The sequence below is a fragment of the Mauremys reevesii genome, linkage group 4 (assembly GCF_016161935.1).
Source record: "Mauremys reevesii isolate NIE-2019 linkage group 4, ASM1616193v1, whole genome shotgun sequence".
Classification (NCBI taxonomy): Eukaryota; Metazoa; Chordata; order Testudines; family Geoemydidae; genus Mauremys; species Mauremys reevesii.
This window is the reverse complement of record NC_052626.1, coordinates 62,362,447-62,379,140: the sequence shown is the minus strand read 5'-3', so window position 1 is coordinate 62,379,140 and position 16,694 is coordinate 62,362,447. Positions and strand designations below refer to the sequence as shown.

The 16,694-nt window shown below is 40.2% G+C and overlaps 1 protein-coding gene across 11 annotated transcripts in view; it reads left to right on the top strand.

Moving 5' to 3' along the window:
- LOC120405295 (cytosolic phospholipase A2 zeta-like) overlaps positions 1-16,231 on the top strand; it is a 51,801-nt gene extending 35,570 nt beyond the window's left edge. For 8 of the 11 annotated variants that reach the window (XM_039538805.1, XM_039538804.1, XM_039538809.1 and 5 more), the window contains 11 exons: positions 3,165-3,202; positions 6,139-6,274; positions 6,800-6,936; positions 8,298-8,520; positions 9,310-9,424; positions 10,287-10,424; positions 10,766-10,873; positions 11,768-11,962; positions 12,865-13,031; positions 14,357-14,543; positions 15,784-16,231. In XM_039538805.1, the coding sequence (XP_039394739.1) occupies positions 3,165-3,202; positions 6,139-6,274; positions 6,800-6,936; positions 8,298-8,520; positions 9,310-9,424; positions 10,287-10,424; positions 10,766-10,873; positions 11,768-11,962; positions 12,865-13,031; positions 14,357-14,543; positions 15,784-16,004 (1,665 nt within the window). In that variant the 3' untranslated portion in view covers positions 16,005-16,231. The remainder of the gene's footprint in view (positions 1-3,164; positions 3,203-6,138; positions 6,275-6,799; positions 6,937-8,297; positions 8,521-9,309; positions 9,425-10,286; positions 10,425-10,765; positions 10,874-11,767; positions 11,963-12,864; positions 13,032-14,356; positions 14,544-15,783) is intronic. The other 3 variants (XM_039538810.1, XM_039538812.1, XM_039538814.1) reach the window with 3 other exon arrangements.
- The last annotated feature ends 463 nt before the right edge of the window (positions 16,232-16,694 follow it).

The window sequence follows — 16,694 nt, the reverse complement described above, 5'->3', positions numbered from 1 at the left end:
ACGGTGTATAAATTTATTGAGCCCTGTTTTCTTCCTGTTCAGTTCAGTATTTTCTCTGTCTGGTCTTGCTGGTCAAGGACCTCTTTATGGAGATGGGAAGAAATGAGATGTCCATGTTGACTTGAGACGAGCAATTACAAGAAGAATTTTGCATGCCCATGGACTCTGGAAGAAAGAGCTGGTATTGCACTTGCCTAGTCCTGGTCCTCTCTTGAGAGGAGGAGACAGAGGCTAGTGTTGGGTGAGCACAGATCTGGCAGCTCAGCAACTAAACCTGCTCCTCCCTCTGTCGATCTGGCCGTGGCTTGTCTCATGTTTCCATTCTCTTACTCTCTCCCTCCTCCAGGCCCTTGGCTCTGCAAAAGCAATGTGATGTGATTGATTGATATATATATAGCATCTACATAGGCAATCAAGTCAATCATATTGTCTAAATGTCATAACATTGAATAGCTGAGAGAAGGGCACTGTGCAAATCCATGCAGGAACAAGGCAGCCCTTCCTGATGGGTGTACCCCACAGCTTTGTTGCCTACATCTTCTCACTGGCCACAGTGGCAAAGTGGGGAGTCACAAAGGCCCCACTTAGAGTCATTAGTAGCATATCTTTTCATTCTACATCTGAAGAGACTGAGCTTTACCCAAAGATAGTGTGCAAGGTCAAACACAGGGGTTTGTTGGATCTGTCACAAGATATGTACTGACTATGTTTTTGTGCTTATAATCTCTATGGTTACATTGATGGGTTTTCTCATCACACAGTGTTGTGTCATCTTCAGTGAACTGTTAGGAGGAGCCTCCAGAATCTTCTGTCACATGAGCTGTGATGTCCGAAAACCTCTGTTATATAAACTTTCATATTCAAAACCTTCTGCTATGTTGACTCACATGCTGAAGACAGGGGATTATGTGAATGAACTAAATTAGCTCTTTTTGTTAAAATTTGTCAAAATCCATGTATTTATTGCCATAGCCAGCATTCCAGTTACCAAAAATGGTCCCGTTCTTGCTATATGTGATTTTTATGATTCTGTAGGCATTGGTAGCTCACAAAAATGGTTTACAAAAAAGTTGAAAATCCAACCCTGAAAATCTTGAAAGAGTGATTATTATAATACACAGTAACTTCACAAACTCTCCAACACTTTAAAAACTCTCTAAGTTTTAAAAAATGCTAAGTTTTGTAATTTTTAAATTTGCCTTCAAAAAAATTGAAATCTGAAAAAATATTAATGTGGCCAATTAAAAGGAAAATCCTTGTGCTACTTTTAACTTCTGGCAGAACCTCCATAACATGGCTTCAGTTTTGCTTCGGATAAGTATCCTCATACCATCTGATTTCAAATCCTACACGCTTGTACAATGAGCATTCAAACCAAACATCCTACACTGAATTACATTTGGACTATCTATTATTGCAGTAGTTCCCAGAGGGCCCAGGCAGGAATGCTCCCCATTGTGCTGGGTTGCTGTACCAACGTATACAAAGAGGTGTTTACAATATGGTCTGCAACTTATGCACCAGTTTACACAATAGTTAATTTCACTTCCCCAAATTGAAAGAGAATCCTTCCCCTAATCAGCCTTTGTGGTGTACTGAACTGACCAAACTTTATTTGCTCAGATCAAAGATTATGCTAGATGTCTGCTAATGCCTTTCCAAAGCAAGTGGCTTCTCTCCTAGCCAGCTTGCATTACTTATTGTAACTTATTTTTTTTTACTAATTTATTTAATAATTCAAATTGATGTCAGAAGATCATTAAATCTCTAAAGACTGAGCTTTCTACAGTTACAGGTTCTGTGTTCATTTTGCACTTTTAGAGGAGATGTACATGTGACCCAGTGTGCCTAAGGCAACCCTCACTGGAAATGCCAAGGACAGGGCAGGCTGCAAAAGAGAGAGCAGACACTCCCCAAACTGGTGGTTGGTTAACACTAAAGTTAAACTTACCAACCAGTCACAAACAGTGCTTCTGATTCCCTATACTGGTTATCAAGAAGCTAAAAAAGAAATCACACAGACCCCTTTATGTGGAAAATACTGTATTTTCCACTCCATGCATCTGATGAAGAGGGTTTTAGCCCACGAAAGCTTATGCCCAAATAAATTTGTTAGTCTCTAAGGTGCCACAAGTACTCCTCGTTGTGTTTGCTGATACAGACTAACATGGCTACTACTCTGAAACCTAAAACTAAAGGTTTATTTTAAAGAAAAAAAAAAGGACAAGAAGAGACTTAAATGATAAAGCGCTCAGATACACCCAGAGACTTCAAAGTCCATATATCAGGTTCTTAGTGGTATTGGTGAGATTGCTGGCTTGAAAATCCCTCTGGAACACATCCACAGCTTGGATGGGTCATTCAGTCTCCTTTGTTCAGAGCTTCAGTTTGTAGAAAAGTTACTCCAGAGGTAAGAAACAGGACTGAAGACAAAAAGCAGATGTTGCAGCCGCCCTTTATATTCCTCTTGCCATGTGGCTTGTATTTTGTGTCCCGAACACAAGCTTCACAACCCATGGGCATGGAAAAGCCTTAAAGTCTCTGTCCATAGGTATTCCCCCTACAAGTCCTGCTGGCTCACGAGGTGTATTCCCTGGCTCCTTTCAGTGGATACATTGTACAACAGATGACCCTTGAGGGGCCATCAAACAGGCTAAGCAGTGCTGAAGCCAATCTGTCTGGGAGTATCACCCAGAAACAAAGCACAAGTTTGGAAATACCCTACATATCTATAACTCATAATAAAAGGTGATACAAACATATAAACAAAATTATCATACTTGGCAAATGGTAACATTTTGGCAGATACCTCACACGGTGTATCTGGTCAGATTCTTTGCAATTTTATAATATTGGTATCAACAATATCATAGTGTCCCACATATTCTATACATTGTCACAGTATACCACTGTGTTCCTTTATGGTGACTTTATTGCTAGCTTTTCTTGTTTTCTTAATCTACAATAAAGGTCACTCTGACTAAAGCATACATTTGTTCTTTGTGTATGGTGAAAACATAACATGGCCTGTCTTCGAGTTGGCTTTACTTCTGGATAGATCTTGTATAATTTTTTTACGATAAGCTGTGGGAATTCTTTATGGTTCGTGGGTGAGACCATCTGTAAAACTATCCTTTGGTTCAGGATTGTTCCTTCTTTTCCAGGGGCAAGGTGTGGATCTGACTGTGAAGGTTGAAGAGAGGTGCGTCAGATACCAGAAATTCCTAAAATAACATATGATAAGCAAATACTGTTCTCATTTATAAACTATCTTGGTAACTGTTTTACCTATCCCAGTCGCACTTATGGTTCATTTTACTTGACTGTCTCAAGTGAAAAAAGGTTCCTAGTGTAGAGGGTTTTTTCGTCTGTTGTATCAGTTCACTGTAACTTTACTGTAGAATCAGTTTTCCTTGTATTTGAAACTTATTGTATCTGTGGGCTCAGAAAAAGAACTGAAACTATAACAAACTTGGGGCTGAGTGCTGAAGAGTTGCTTATGGAAGTCAAATCTGAAAAATTTCAGAGTGGTAGCCGTGTTAGGCTGTATCAGCAAAAACAATGAGGCATCCTTGTGGCACCCTAGAGACTAACAAATCTGTTTGGGCGTAAGCTTTCATGGGCTAAAACCCACTTCATCAGATGCATGGAGTGAAAAATACAGTAAGCAGGATATATATACAGAACATGAAAAGATGGGAGTTGCCTTACCAAGAGGGGGGGGGAGTCAGTGCTGAAGAAGCCAATTCAGTTAAGTTGGAAGTGGCCTATTCTCAACAGTTGACAAGAAGGGGTGACTAGCAAGAGAGGGAAAATTACTTTTGTAGTGCTAACGAGGCCAGTGCAGTCAAGGTGGATGTCACTCATTTCCAACAGTTGACAAGAAGGTGTGAGTATCAGCAGAGGAAGAATTACTTTTAGTAGTGACCCAGCCGCTCCCAGTCTTTATTCAGGCCAAATTTGATGGTGTCCAGTTTGCAAATTAATTCCAGTTCTGCAGTTTCTCATTGAAGTCTGTTTTTGAAGTCTTTTTATTGAAGAATTACCTCTTTAAGGGCTAGTCTACACTTACCTGCCGGGTCGACATGGTGAGTTCGACTTCTCGGAGTTCGAACTATTGTGTCTAATCTGGACGCGATAGTTCGAACTCCCTGTGCGCTCCGGTCGACTCCGGTACTCCACCACTGCAAACAGCGGTGGTGGAGTCGACCTTGGAGCTGCGGACTTCAATCCCGCGGCGTCTGGACGGGTAAGTAGTTCGAACTAGGGTACTTTGAGTTCAGCTATGCTATTCACGTAGCTGAACTTGCATACCCTAGTTCGACCCCCGCCCTTAGTGTAGACCTGCCCTAAGTCTGTTGTTGAGTGTCCAGGGGGATTAAATTGCTATGCTGCTGGTTTTTGAATGTTACAATTCTTGATGTCTGATTTGTGTCCATTTATTCTTTTGTGTAGAGACTGTCTGGTTTGGCCAATGTACATGGCAGAGGGGCATTGCTGGCATATGATGGCATATATCACATTGGAAGATGAGCAGATGAATGAGCCCCTGATGGTGTGGCTGTTGTGGTTAGGTCCTATGATGGTGTCCCTTGAATAGATATGCGGACAGAGTTGGCAGTGGGGTTTGTCGCAGGGATTGGTTCCTGGGTTAGTGTTCTTGTGTGGTGTGTAATTGCCGGTGAGTATTTGCTTCAGGTTGGGGGGCTGTCTGTAAGTGAGGGCTGGCCTGTCTTCCAAGGTCTGTGATAGTGAGGGATTGTCCTTCAGGATAGGTTGTAGATCCTTTATGATGCACTGGAGAGGTTTTAGTTGGGGGCTGGAGGTGACGGCTAGTGGTGTTCTGTTACTTTCTTTGTTGGGCCTGTCCTGTAGTAGGTGACTTCTGGGTACCCTTCTGGCTCTGTCAATCTGTTTCTTCACTTCACCAGGTGGGTATTGTAGTTTTAAGAATGCTTGATAGAGATCCTGTAGGTAGGTGTTTGTCTCTGTCTGAGGGATTGGAGCAAATGCGTTTGTATCTTAGAGCTTGTCTGTAGACAATGGATTGTGTGATGTGGTCTGGATGAAAGCTGCTTCAAATGGTAATATGTGAACTCATCCATAAACTAATGCATGTATGAGCATGGGCAGGAGAGCTAGCACTCAGTTCCAAACAGTACAATGTGTGTCGTTATTGGTAAATTATATTTTTTCAAAGTATAGCTGATTCCTGTTTTAGGCATGGTCTGGTATAAACCACACATCATGTCATCAATACACATTTAAAATATTTTCAATCTGCTGAACGTTTATGACTTTCCTCTAACCAGATTTTATATCTGCCTTTTTCAGGGAGGTTACAATTCTTTTAGACATATTAATACTTCTATCGCTCTATTGAGATGCATGGGCATTCGGCAAATCTGTAAGGAGTCAGAGCCTGTTTCAAAGAGCTTATGGTGTAAAAAGGCAAAATGGAAAGCAGGGTTGGGGAAGGGATACAGCTTAAAAGTGAAGTGACTGCATAATCTTGTGAGTGGAAGAACGTTAGAACTAACTTTCGTTGTTTTGCTGATGTCTTGCTTCTAACTGTTCCCTGATCTATAATACATATATCTAAAGAGTGTATATTTTGCTTTTTTGACCGTATAAATGTTTTTCTCACCATGTATCATCTGAGAAATGGTATAGGTGATTGAACAGACTTGTCAGGTAAAATGTTTTTAAATATTTAATTTTGTTTTTTAATGTTTAATTATCTGATGGAAGAGAGCAGGTTTGGAAGCTTCCTTTTTGTGAGGCTATCCTGATGATGTGAGGCCTTTCAGAGGGTCTTGAAGGAAGTGTGAAGTTTGGTCTGGAATGCTGAAGTGAGAAAACTGTTCCAGAGAGACGGGACAAACTGTGCTTTTATCACTTGGACAGCCTGGTTCTTTAAAATCAGATACTAGTAAAACATAAACAAGAATGCAACATAGGTATGAATGAAAACCAAGGAAAAATAAATGCATTTAATTTCTTCTCAGCTGGTCTTAACTGGTGATGCAGGATACAAAATCAGAGAGATAGTCTCAAGTGATAAGGGCTCTCTGAAAGTTCATCTCTCTCTTTTGCCATTCCTATTCTCCCTTGTTCTCCTCTTGCTTGTGGGAGTAGCTCTCAGGATCTTGATGTTCGCATCAGTTTTGACCTTTGTAGAGGAGAGAGAGAATTTGTGGATATGAGGAAGAAAATAGTTTCTCATGCCCTAAAGAAGACACTTGATTTGCCAGAGGAACCCAAGAAAGATGAGGTATGAAATTCCCTTTTTAGAGAACTCTGTCCTTTGTGACTAGTTTTAGGGGGAGATAACTGTACTGCCAGTGAACCTCAGCCTAATGGGAAAATAGATTGTAAGCACATAGGTTTTGAAAAAGCAGTTCAGAATACAAGACAGTCACAGTTTGGATTTACAGTAGCAGAACAGGGACAAACAACCCAGAAAAAAACAGGAGAAAGCTATTTGAGCTGCTAATAGTCTTTGTTTTCTGTCCAAAATGGCTGCTCATACTCCTGGATAAAATTACAGAGGCTAAATGAGCAGAAGATTTGGACATAGTGGGCTCAGATTTTTAATGTCAGCAGAGCCCTTTCATAGGAATAATTGTCTCTCTTACTACCTCCCCTATTTTATTTTTGTTTATAATGAGAAAATCCATTAAATGAAACCTAAAACCAAATGACCTTGTATGTGCGTGTGTAATTTAATACATATGTATGTAATGCAGTATACTCAATTGCATGTTTTTCATAGCCTTTCATTTTTCTATTCCTGTAGATCCCTGTAGTGGCAGTAGTGGGATCTGGAGGTGGCATGAGAGCCATGACTGCTTTCTATGGCAATCTGTCAGGACTCCAGCAGCTTGACCTCTTGGATATCCTGATGTATATGTGTGGAGTCTCAGGATCCACCTGGTATGTCACTGGAACTTTCCCCCCGTAGTCCTTTGACCTGAGAACCCAAGTCAGTGTAGTCTGGGGAATGATACCCTTCTGATACAATTTACTTTTACCAACATGGATGATTCAGTGATAAGCTCATATATTTTCAAAGTTTCTGTTACTCATCCAGTTACTTCTTTAATTATCCTTCAGATTTCTAAAGTTCATCGATAGATGCCCATTCAAGCTCTGGGTGCCTCTCCCATAAATTAAAAATTACAGGATAAATATAGCCAGAGGACTGCCCGTAAATAAACCCACCTTGGTCCACCCCCTCTCAACCGCCTTAACTAAGGGAGGAAAAAGGTGAGATTTGTAGCATGCACAGAAGGTTAAGAAATCTAGGCTCTGGCAGACTAAGTAGGGAGAATTGAATTCCAGAATCAAGGGCCCCTCACAGGGGATGCCCTATCAGCAGCTCCCTCTTGTTTATTTTGAGGGAGCTTCAGCTTAAGTGCCCTGCTGATCTCCATTGTGGCAGTACATCACAGGGAGAGAGGGGATCTGAGTAGTCTCCCTCCCTCCCTCCCTGCCTCGAATCAGTGATAAAAAGGAGAAGCAGGAAAGTAAGGTATAATATCTTTGCCCCTCCCCCCTTTTAAGTGAGCGTTTTTCTTCAATCCATACAATATTTTCATTAACATAATTCTTATCAAAAGATTTCAGACTACTTCCAGTTTCAATGAGTCAGATCCATCTCTCTGGGGCCTTAGTCCCTTTGCCACTGAAGGTTTTCTTTCTAAGAAATGAGGTTTTAGTGATATCAGGCTTGTAGCAGAAAAATCAAGGGACAAGCCCATGTAGCATTAAAATAAATTGGCTTGTAGAAAGGTGAACAAAGTATGTCTAGGTATTAAGAAAAAATAATGTGAATTAAGTTAGAGGGAAGGCTCTGGAAAGGGGGTGTGTTTGTGCCTAAAGTAGTCTGAGATACTGAGGTAAAGAAAAGAGGGCACATAGGAAGCCCCAGACATTAGATGACCATGGTAATCGATGCTTTAGGAAAGTTTCTTCATACTAGAAATTAATTAGGTTGTTACTGAAAGTCTGAGGGTGTGCACAGAGATATGATATTAAGACTTTTTAAGAGAATGCAGTTTTGAGGCCCAAACTATGACATATCATAAAATTATTTAATAGGAAAGCAAATTCCTTGAAGATTCCAAGGTGTGCTATAGACTATAAATTTAATATGTTGTTAAATAAAAACAGTGATGTTACTTTCAGTTCTGTTCAAATCACAATGTGGGGAGGGCAGCCATCTTTCCCCAGACGTTTGGCATCTTGTGTAATAATTTGTTGTTTACTGAAAAACTTGGTGGACATTTTACTAGGTGTTTGTCTAAACTCTACGAAGACCCTCACTGGTCCCACCAAGACCTCCAGGATGCAATTAGCGTTGCTCGGAAACTTGTGACCAGCAGCAAAGTGGGGGCATTTTCTGCTGAACGACTGGTGTATTATTTCCAGCAGCTGATCTTGCTGGAGAAAGAAGGACGGAAAGTCTCACTCACGGATTTGTGGGGCCTTATCATAGAATATTTCTTACAACAGAAGGTAATGAAAGTCCTGGATTGTGAATGGTTTGTCTTCAGAATAGGAGTTTAACAAACCTGTTTGAAGCCTCAGGCAACTTATCTCTTCAGACTTGTGGAACACTTCTTAAACTTCTCCCAGAGATAAACAGAATTTTACAGGAGAAATTAAAACTTTAAATAATATCTAACGGTGATTAAAGCTCCATGTGATTATCCTACATTAATCATAAACCTATTCCATAGCATTTTGTATTTTCAAAATGCTTCACAACCATTAACTGACTCATCTTCATAACACCTCTGAGATAGATAAGCATTACCTCTTTTTGCGGATGGCATAGCTCTGACACAGAGAGGTTATGTTACTTGTTTAAGGCCACATGCTGAATAAGAGATGGATCGGATTAGCACTCCAGAATCCTCGGCTCACTGTATTTTCCTCAGTAGGTATGTGTGACTAGTACTTTGTATTTGCTTTTATGTTTTTTATTGTCTCTCCTGATGCCTAAAGGAACCATTTATGAGGACTAAACACTGAGATCTAGTTTTTTCTCACATTATTTCAATGTCTGGATTATGGAAATACCGAAAGATGAGCTCATGAATTCGACAAATTACTCTATGCGGTTTTAAAAAAGCCCATGAAAAACTAAAGAGAATTTGCTTGAGAATTTCCTCTAAGTTGTTCACTGTTCATGCTCTGTGATTGGTCACATCAATCACATGGTATTGCGAGGGCAAGAGGAACCTTCTATTTAAAGGCAAAACTGAACACCAAAGTGATATGACTTTTCCCTGCCATATCCAGCAGGATCCATCGAAGTTGTCTGACCAGCAGTCAGCAGTCAGGTGGGGACAGAACCCCTTCCCCATCTATGCAGCTGTCAATGTGAAGCCCCATGTCAGTAGCCATGAATTTACAGGTATAACGTGAAGTGTTTTTTCCCCTCTAAAATCTGTAAATTACATTTCCCCCTCAGTTTTAATTATTTTTGTCCTTGTTCCCAATCTTGTTGCAGCATAGTAATGATGGTGGGCAGCAACATAAATTCTCCTTCATACCCTCGCTACATTGAATGTACTGGGTGAAATCCTGTTCCCATTAAACTCTCAATGGGAGATTTGCCATTGACTCCATTGGGGCTAGGGTTTCACCCATTATGTATACTTAACTTTCTCTGCCTTTTAAATATTTGTAATGATGTGTTCAATAGTACATCTTCTCTCAAATTGTACTTGGCAATCCTAATTGTAATGCCAAGACATGGTTTGTTTTTGGCTGCATCTCTCTGTGGGGATGTGCACATCTTTATTTAATGTTTATTTATTTTTTGTCTCCAACACACTTTTAAATGCTGATACGATTAATTGAATTTTTTTTGGCGGATTTGAAAATCCCATTACTTAATTATTCCTGTTAGTGGCACGATAATGCTTCTTTACATTCATTCTTCACTCCTTTTGCCACCATTAAAAATATCAACTTGCGATGCTGGTGAAAAGTCTTAATAGGGAATTCCTGTGAATCGCTGTTAAATAAACCTCCTGTCAATCATACTGCTCCCATGCCATATGTAAGATGTATGTGGGAAAATCTCACCTTATGGCATTCATGCATTAAGGCATTGTTAGCTGGAAGGGTTAACCTTTACCAGCATAGGTATCATTGGTATGGGTTAAGAAACTGAATTATTCTCTTAGCCATTCTCACGGGAATGGGGAGGGGATGAAAATGTTTATTCAAGTGTATTTTTGAGATAATTATCTTGGTTAACCCTTTCACAGAGTGGTGTGAGTTCACACCCTATGAGTTTGGTACCCACAAGTATGGAGCCTTTATCCGCATAGAAGACTTTGGCAGTGAATTCTTCAATGGGCTGCTACTTGGGAAACGTCTGGAGCCCAGAATTAGTTTTCTGCAGGGTAAGATCTGATGCTGCTAGAAACACTCTATTATGCTTTATAGCAACTGTAACTTGATGCACATTGATGAGAGGGTTAAGAATAATCAGATATTTAATTTTTAGTGACTTATATCAACCGCTGCACAGTTGCATAAGATGTTGTCCCTGGAGACTTTTAGGCATCTAACCACACTCTGTGTTCTTAACTGAACAAGACTTTTATTAAAGATAATCTGTCCTATCCCAATTTTGTCCTGCATATGATGCATATCTGATGTGGTGAAATTGAGTTTGGTCATGCTGTTCAGTGCCTGAGAAGTCTGGGGGACCTAAATCAATACTTTTCTTGTCCATTTTCAGGAATATGGGCCAGTGCCTTTGCTGCCAATCTAGATGAAATCTGGGAAGAGGTGATTTCTTCAAAAGTTGGCTTTCTAGAATCTCTGAAAGATGCCATCAAAGCTATAGGTAAAGGATAGACAGAGACTGGGCTTTCCTTAGTCATATGAAAGGGCCTTGAAAATATCTCCTCCATTCAAGGAAGGTAACCCCTTCTCACAACATAAAAGAAGATAATTTAGGAGGGCCTTAATAGCACTGCCTACTGGTAGCTCATTTAGTTTAGATCAGGGATCTCAAAGTCAAATCACCACGAGGGCCACATAAGGACTAGTACATTGGCCTGAGGGATTCATCACTGAAACCTTTTTAAACCTGGTTTAGATAATGGGAACATTGTGTGGGACTGACAGAGGAGATAAGAAAGGATAATAGTTTGTAATACAAGAGAGAATACAAGTTCTCCTTACCAGTATAATGAAGAAAAAGAAAAAATGTGCAGCACCACAACTTTTTGAAACTTCACAACAGCATCAGATTCTGGACTTATTTACACTACAACTATTATGGAGTCAGAGGATTTGGCAATATCACAGTTGTCCCCTGAAGCACATGCAATATGTTTGAAGTTTGTAGTTTAAATAGTACTTATCTATGTCCCTTTAGCCAGGTGAAAACCATGCACTGTCTAAAGTGAGGACATGGGTAGGCCCCACCTATACTAGAGATTTTAACTCTAGTATATAAGGTTGGAGACAAATGTGTCTTAATTGTTTTCTCAACATTCTGTTGTAGGTGGGGGCTTAATAATACCCATCATTTAACAAATATTGCTTGAGGTGTTAGCTACATGAGTCCTGCTAAAGACAATAGCAGTTGTGTTTAAAATCCCAGCTGTTGTAGCGGGAAATGTCAGTATAAAATGGCTGGTGTCTTGAACTCAGGGTAAAATGGTCAAGGAATAGTGAAATTTGAGCTTGGATGAAGAGATCTGAATTCTGGTTTGTTTGTTTCTTTTTGCAGATGAAGCTCGTGGACGCCAGACTCTGGACCCTTTACAGTTAGAAAAGCGAATGGTCATGCCAGGTGGAGCTTTCTCACAATTATTTCAAGATTTATTTAAGTCTCGCTTCTCTGCTGGGGAAAACATTAACTTCATGCGTGGACTGTACCTTCACAGGGACTATGTCAATGCCAAGGAGTTTGTGGCCTGGAAAGGTGGGTAACAAGATTCTGTGTGAGAGAAACCAGGCTGTGTGTCAGAGGAACTGGGGACAGTTAGGAAGATAAAGATGACTGGTCAGTGACAGTGGAAGTGTGTGTCATCTAAGTACATACCGCTGTACAGCTTATAAAATGGGCAAGATGCTGCTCTGAGCAAACCATTCAATTGGCAGTATAGAAGGCTGGTCAAAATGCAGTGGCTGTCTTAAACAAGTTAAAAATATGTGTCTGCTGCCACTGGGGTTTGTGTAAACCAGATCGCCATGAGTAAAGTCACCAATACCACTAGTGGAAATGCTGTTGGCCAAATGCAGTCTTCATTTACAAACAGGCAACTGCAATGACAGGGTTGTACTTGACAGCAGACTTGGGCTTACATACCCGGTACTTCAGAGCAAAAACATCCCAAATCCCTTTTGACTGTATTGAAAATTGCCATATATGAAAGTTATCTGTCCCAGAAAGAAGGATGGGCTTGTGCTTAGGGCACTGGATCAGGAGTTAGAGAGATCTGGGTTCTATTTTGAGCTCTGCTACTGACTCTTTGTGGGCAAGTCACTTAATCTCTCTTCCCTACCTGAAATGGGTATTGTGAGGACAGATTAATGCACGTGAGATGCTTGGTTCCTGTGGTGGTGTTTGCTTATAAGCTTTTCTGTGGTGCTCAGATATAGATCTTTTTTGATTTGTCTTGTTTTGCTGAGTGTTCAGGGTGGAGGTAACTTAGTTTGATTTGGTGGTATCTGGGTGTTGGGGTGTGGGAGTACAGTTAATGTAATTCCAGGGTATTTAAACATTTCTCCTTAGGGTCTCAGATGATTTTCACCTTTTTCTCTGAAATTAGATTGATGTGTTTTGTGTACTTCAGTGACCAGTATGATTTGGGGATCTTTCAGGCACTCACCAGGATGCCTTTCCCAACCAGCTAACTCCCATGGAACAAAACCTGTACTTGATAGATGGGGTTTTCTCTATCAATTCTCCCTTTCCTTTGGTGCTTCAGCCAGAGAGAGATGTAGATGTCATCTTGTCATTCAACTATTCTTGGGAAGCTCCATTTGAGGTGAGAGACAAAAAGGAGTAGAATTAGGCAAACACATATGCATGCTGACCAGGACATCATGGATGAAATCAGAATAGTCAAATGCCCTATTTAGACATATCTCAATGACTGAGAGAATTATTATTGGGTATAATGCATTATACAACCTTTTGTCAAGTTTTGGGGCTTGCTGCAGAAATTACTGGGTGAAATTTTGTGGCCTGTTATGCAGGAGATCAGATTAGATGATCATATTTATCCCTTCTGGCTTTAAAAATCTATGAACCTGTAGATAATTGGTTTGAATCCCAGATCAATTTGGTAGATTTCCAACTGATGGCTGTGTGGTGATTTACCTGAAATAAATGGATGGTCTCAGTCCAGTTCCTGATGGACAAATATCAGTCTAAAAATAACCATTTCCATATGAGATTAATCATTTTTTTGCTATGCTTAAAATGCCATGTTAAATGAACATTATGTGTATTTAGAAATTCGACATGACACTGCACATTCTGGGCTCTGAGGGCCCTTGACATAGATTTAAAAACACAAGAAATAGAAGTTTCAAAGCAAATTTCTCATCCCCTCAAACTGCCAGTGTGTGACACCAACAATCAAAATGTGTGATAAATGACCAAAATGTGGCACACCATAATATACAGATTTAAAAAATATATATAAAGCATGTTTGAAGGATGTTTTCTCACCGTGTTACTTAAATAAACCAATTTTTAAAAAAAGAAAACTGGAAAAAAATTAATTCTATTGCTTGCAATAAAAAAACCCTCTGCTATATGGATCATCAGCAGAGTTTGAACTCTGGATTTTCACATTCCCAGCACAAGACTTTACTTGAGTTACAGGAATAATTGCTCTTCTCTGTGTGGAGCAGCCACTACAGGGGGATGCAACGTGATGCACACTTTGCCAGTGGGTTGCCCAGCTGTTGGCTAGACAGCAATAGAATATTGGAGACTGGAATCCTGGGTTATGTCCCTGGCTTTTGGAGGGGGGCATTTCTTAGTGGTTAGAGATAACAATAGCCAAATCAGACAGCGACATTGTTATCATAGATGATAACATTTATATTACAATAGTACCTGGAGGCTGAGGTTGAAGCCCCACTGTGTTAAGCACTATGTAGACATATACTCTTTTGAGCTCTTCTGTAAATCTGGCCATGAGGTCAGAATGAGGACTTTGGAGTGCTGCGCACTTGAAAAATCTTGTCTTTATTTAGATGCCTAAATGGGAGCTGAGCGCTTTTGAATATCTGGCACCACCTGATTTTTAGCTCTCATCCAGTAAAGAAAATAACTTTACTTGTTGACTTCTGAGTTCAGGTGCTGCATCAGGCCCAGAAGTATTGTGAAGAACGGGAAATCCCCTTTCCACACATTGTTGTGAATGAAACAGATAAGCAGAAGCCCAAGGAGTGTTATATGTTCGTGGATGATCTCAATCCTAAAGTTCCCATAGTGCTTCACTTTCCATTGGTGAACAACACATTCCAGAAATACAAGGCACCAGGTAAGGAAGTGTGTAGGCGAGGTTCAATTATACATGGTGCTGAGCATTTTTAGCCCCATAGTCAGGGGTTTCTTAGCACCTTACAGGGTTGAACCCTAAGACCCTAAGGCTTGGTCTACACTAAATGCTTACTGCAGCATAACTACGTCACTCAGGGGTGTGAGAAATCCACATCCCTGGGTGATGTAGTTATACTGACCTTAACCCCCCCGTAAACTGTGCTATGTGGGCAGAAGAACTTCTCCCACCGACATAACTCATAGAGGTGGGAGACCTCTTTCCGGTTGGCTTAGAGCATCTTCACCAGACACGCTACAGCAGCGCAGCTGCACATTTGTAGTGTAAACCTGCTCTACAAGAAGAATCATTTGGAACAGTAACTATATATTGGACATCGGCCACCAGAATATCCATCTTCAGTATCGCAAGAAAATATGATTAATGTGCTACTTAAAGTGATTAAATATTTATAATATTAAATGCACAAATATAAAGGTTGTGTGTTCCCTGCTCTAGCTGCTAGTTAGTGGTGCAACAGACCATTTGTTTAAAACTGTATTTTAATGTATTCAAATATTCCAAAGTAGTTTTTGTCATATAGAGTATATTTGTTCAGGTGTACTGTTAGCTCAGTTTTCAGAAGCACTCTTTACTCCATTACCAGAGATTCTGGGTTCCTTAGGGTTGGTTCCTTCTGTCATAGCTTTGGCCTCATTTTTTAAATGTTGTAGTCTGAGTTTAAGCTGAAATTTTGTATTAGGATAATGGCAATGGGCCCTGAGATGTTTGGTTTTATGAACAGTAACAACAATGGCATATGGAATTGTATTGTCCAAAGGTTTGAATGCAAAGCTGAAGAGTACTGGGGATTAGGGATTCTTGGTTCCCCTCTGTAGCTGAAAAAGTTCTGAATTAAAACCATTCACACTGCCTGTGAGATAGGAACCACGTATAGGGCTTGAAAATCCTGCGTGGTTAAAGTACTTCAAACATACACCTATTTCACCTTGTCAGGAACTTTGCTTCTTGCACCCAGTGACAGGACAAAAGAGCCTTTTGCAGAGTTGGTGGAGCCAATGATCGATCGATCGATCGATCTGTCTATCTATCTATCATCAACTTGTGGGCAGGTTTATGATAAACCATGATGGTAGTACCTCCTTCTGCTCCTGCACAAACATGGGAGCATCTTATTAAGGGGATCTGTGAAGACTGTTATTGTCTGATTTTCTGTCTGCAGGAGTCAAGCGTGAGACGGAAGATGAGAAATCCTTTGGCAACTTCCCTGTTGAAGGGGAAAAATCTCCTTACCATTCTATGAACTTCACATATCAACCCAATGAATTTGATAGGCTGCTGGAGTTAAGCCGCTACAATATTATGAACAACAAGGAAGCTATTTTAAAAGCCCTTGCTTTGGGCATGAAAAGAAGGGTGCTCAAGAATGCCAAAAGGAAATAAGATGCAGCCTTGTATTTAGGATATTGACTGGTTGCAGGGCACTGAATACATGAAAGCTTCAGACAGGAAAACCAAAGGGCTAAAGTATCTGCAAATGACCAACACAGCTGATAACTCAACTATGTTTCGTAGCTTCTCCAAATATAGAATGTCTCAGCTGGACTTCACTTTTCGGTGAAGTGTGTGAGTGGAGCTTTAATAATAGCATTAAAATATTTTTGTATGAACATGTCTGTATGTTCTTACTGTGCTCTTGTGTTCCTGTGCAATGTGTGAATCAATGGGATTAAGCCAGTTACGCTTTTCCATTGATAAATATATAATGCTGGTAAACTAATCCCCAGGATGCCTATTCTTCAGGGGAAAGAAGGTTTCGCTCCATATTCAGTACTGTCAGGGTGGCATCAAGAAGTGCCTAGGGTTGATGATAAGGGTGTGTGTATTCACACAAGAAAAGGGCATGAGCTTTCTTCCATGCTCTGCATTGTTTAGCTTTATAGTTTTCCTTTGAAAACATACGTTTTAGTGGGTGGTAAAAAATATAGTTACTTCACCTGCTTTTCCTGTCTCCAGAAAGCATAAATATAGATAAGTGTTCTGAATAGGAGATGCACCAGAATAAGAAAATATCTGAGCTTTGGGTAAATTCTGGATCCATACTCCACAGTTCTGGCCCCTCCTTTAATCTGA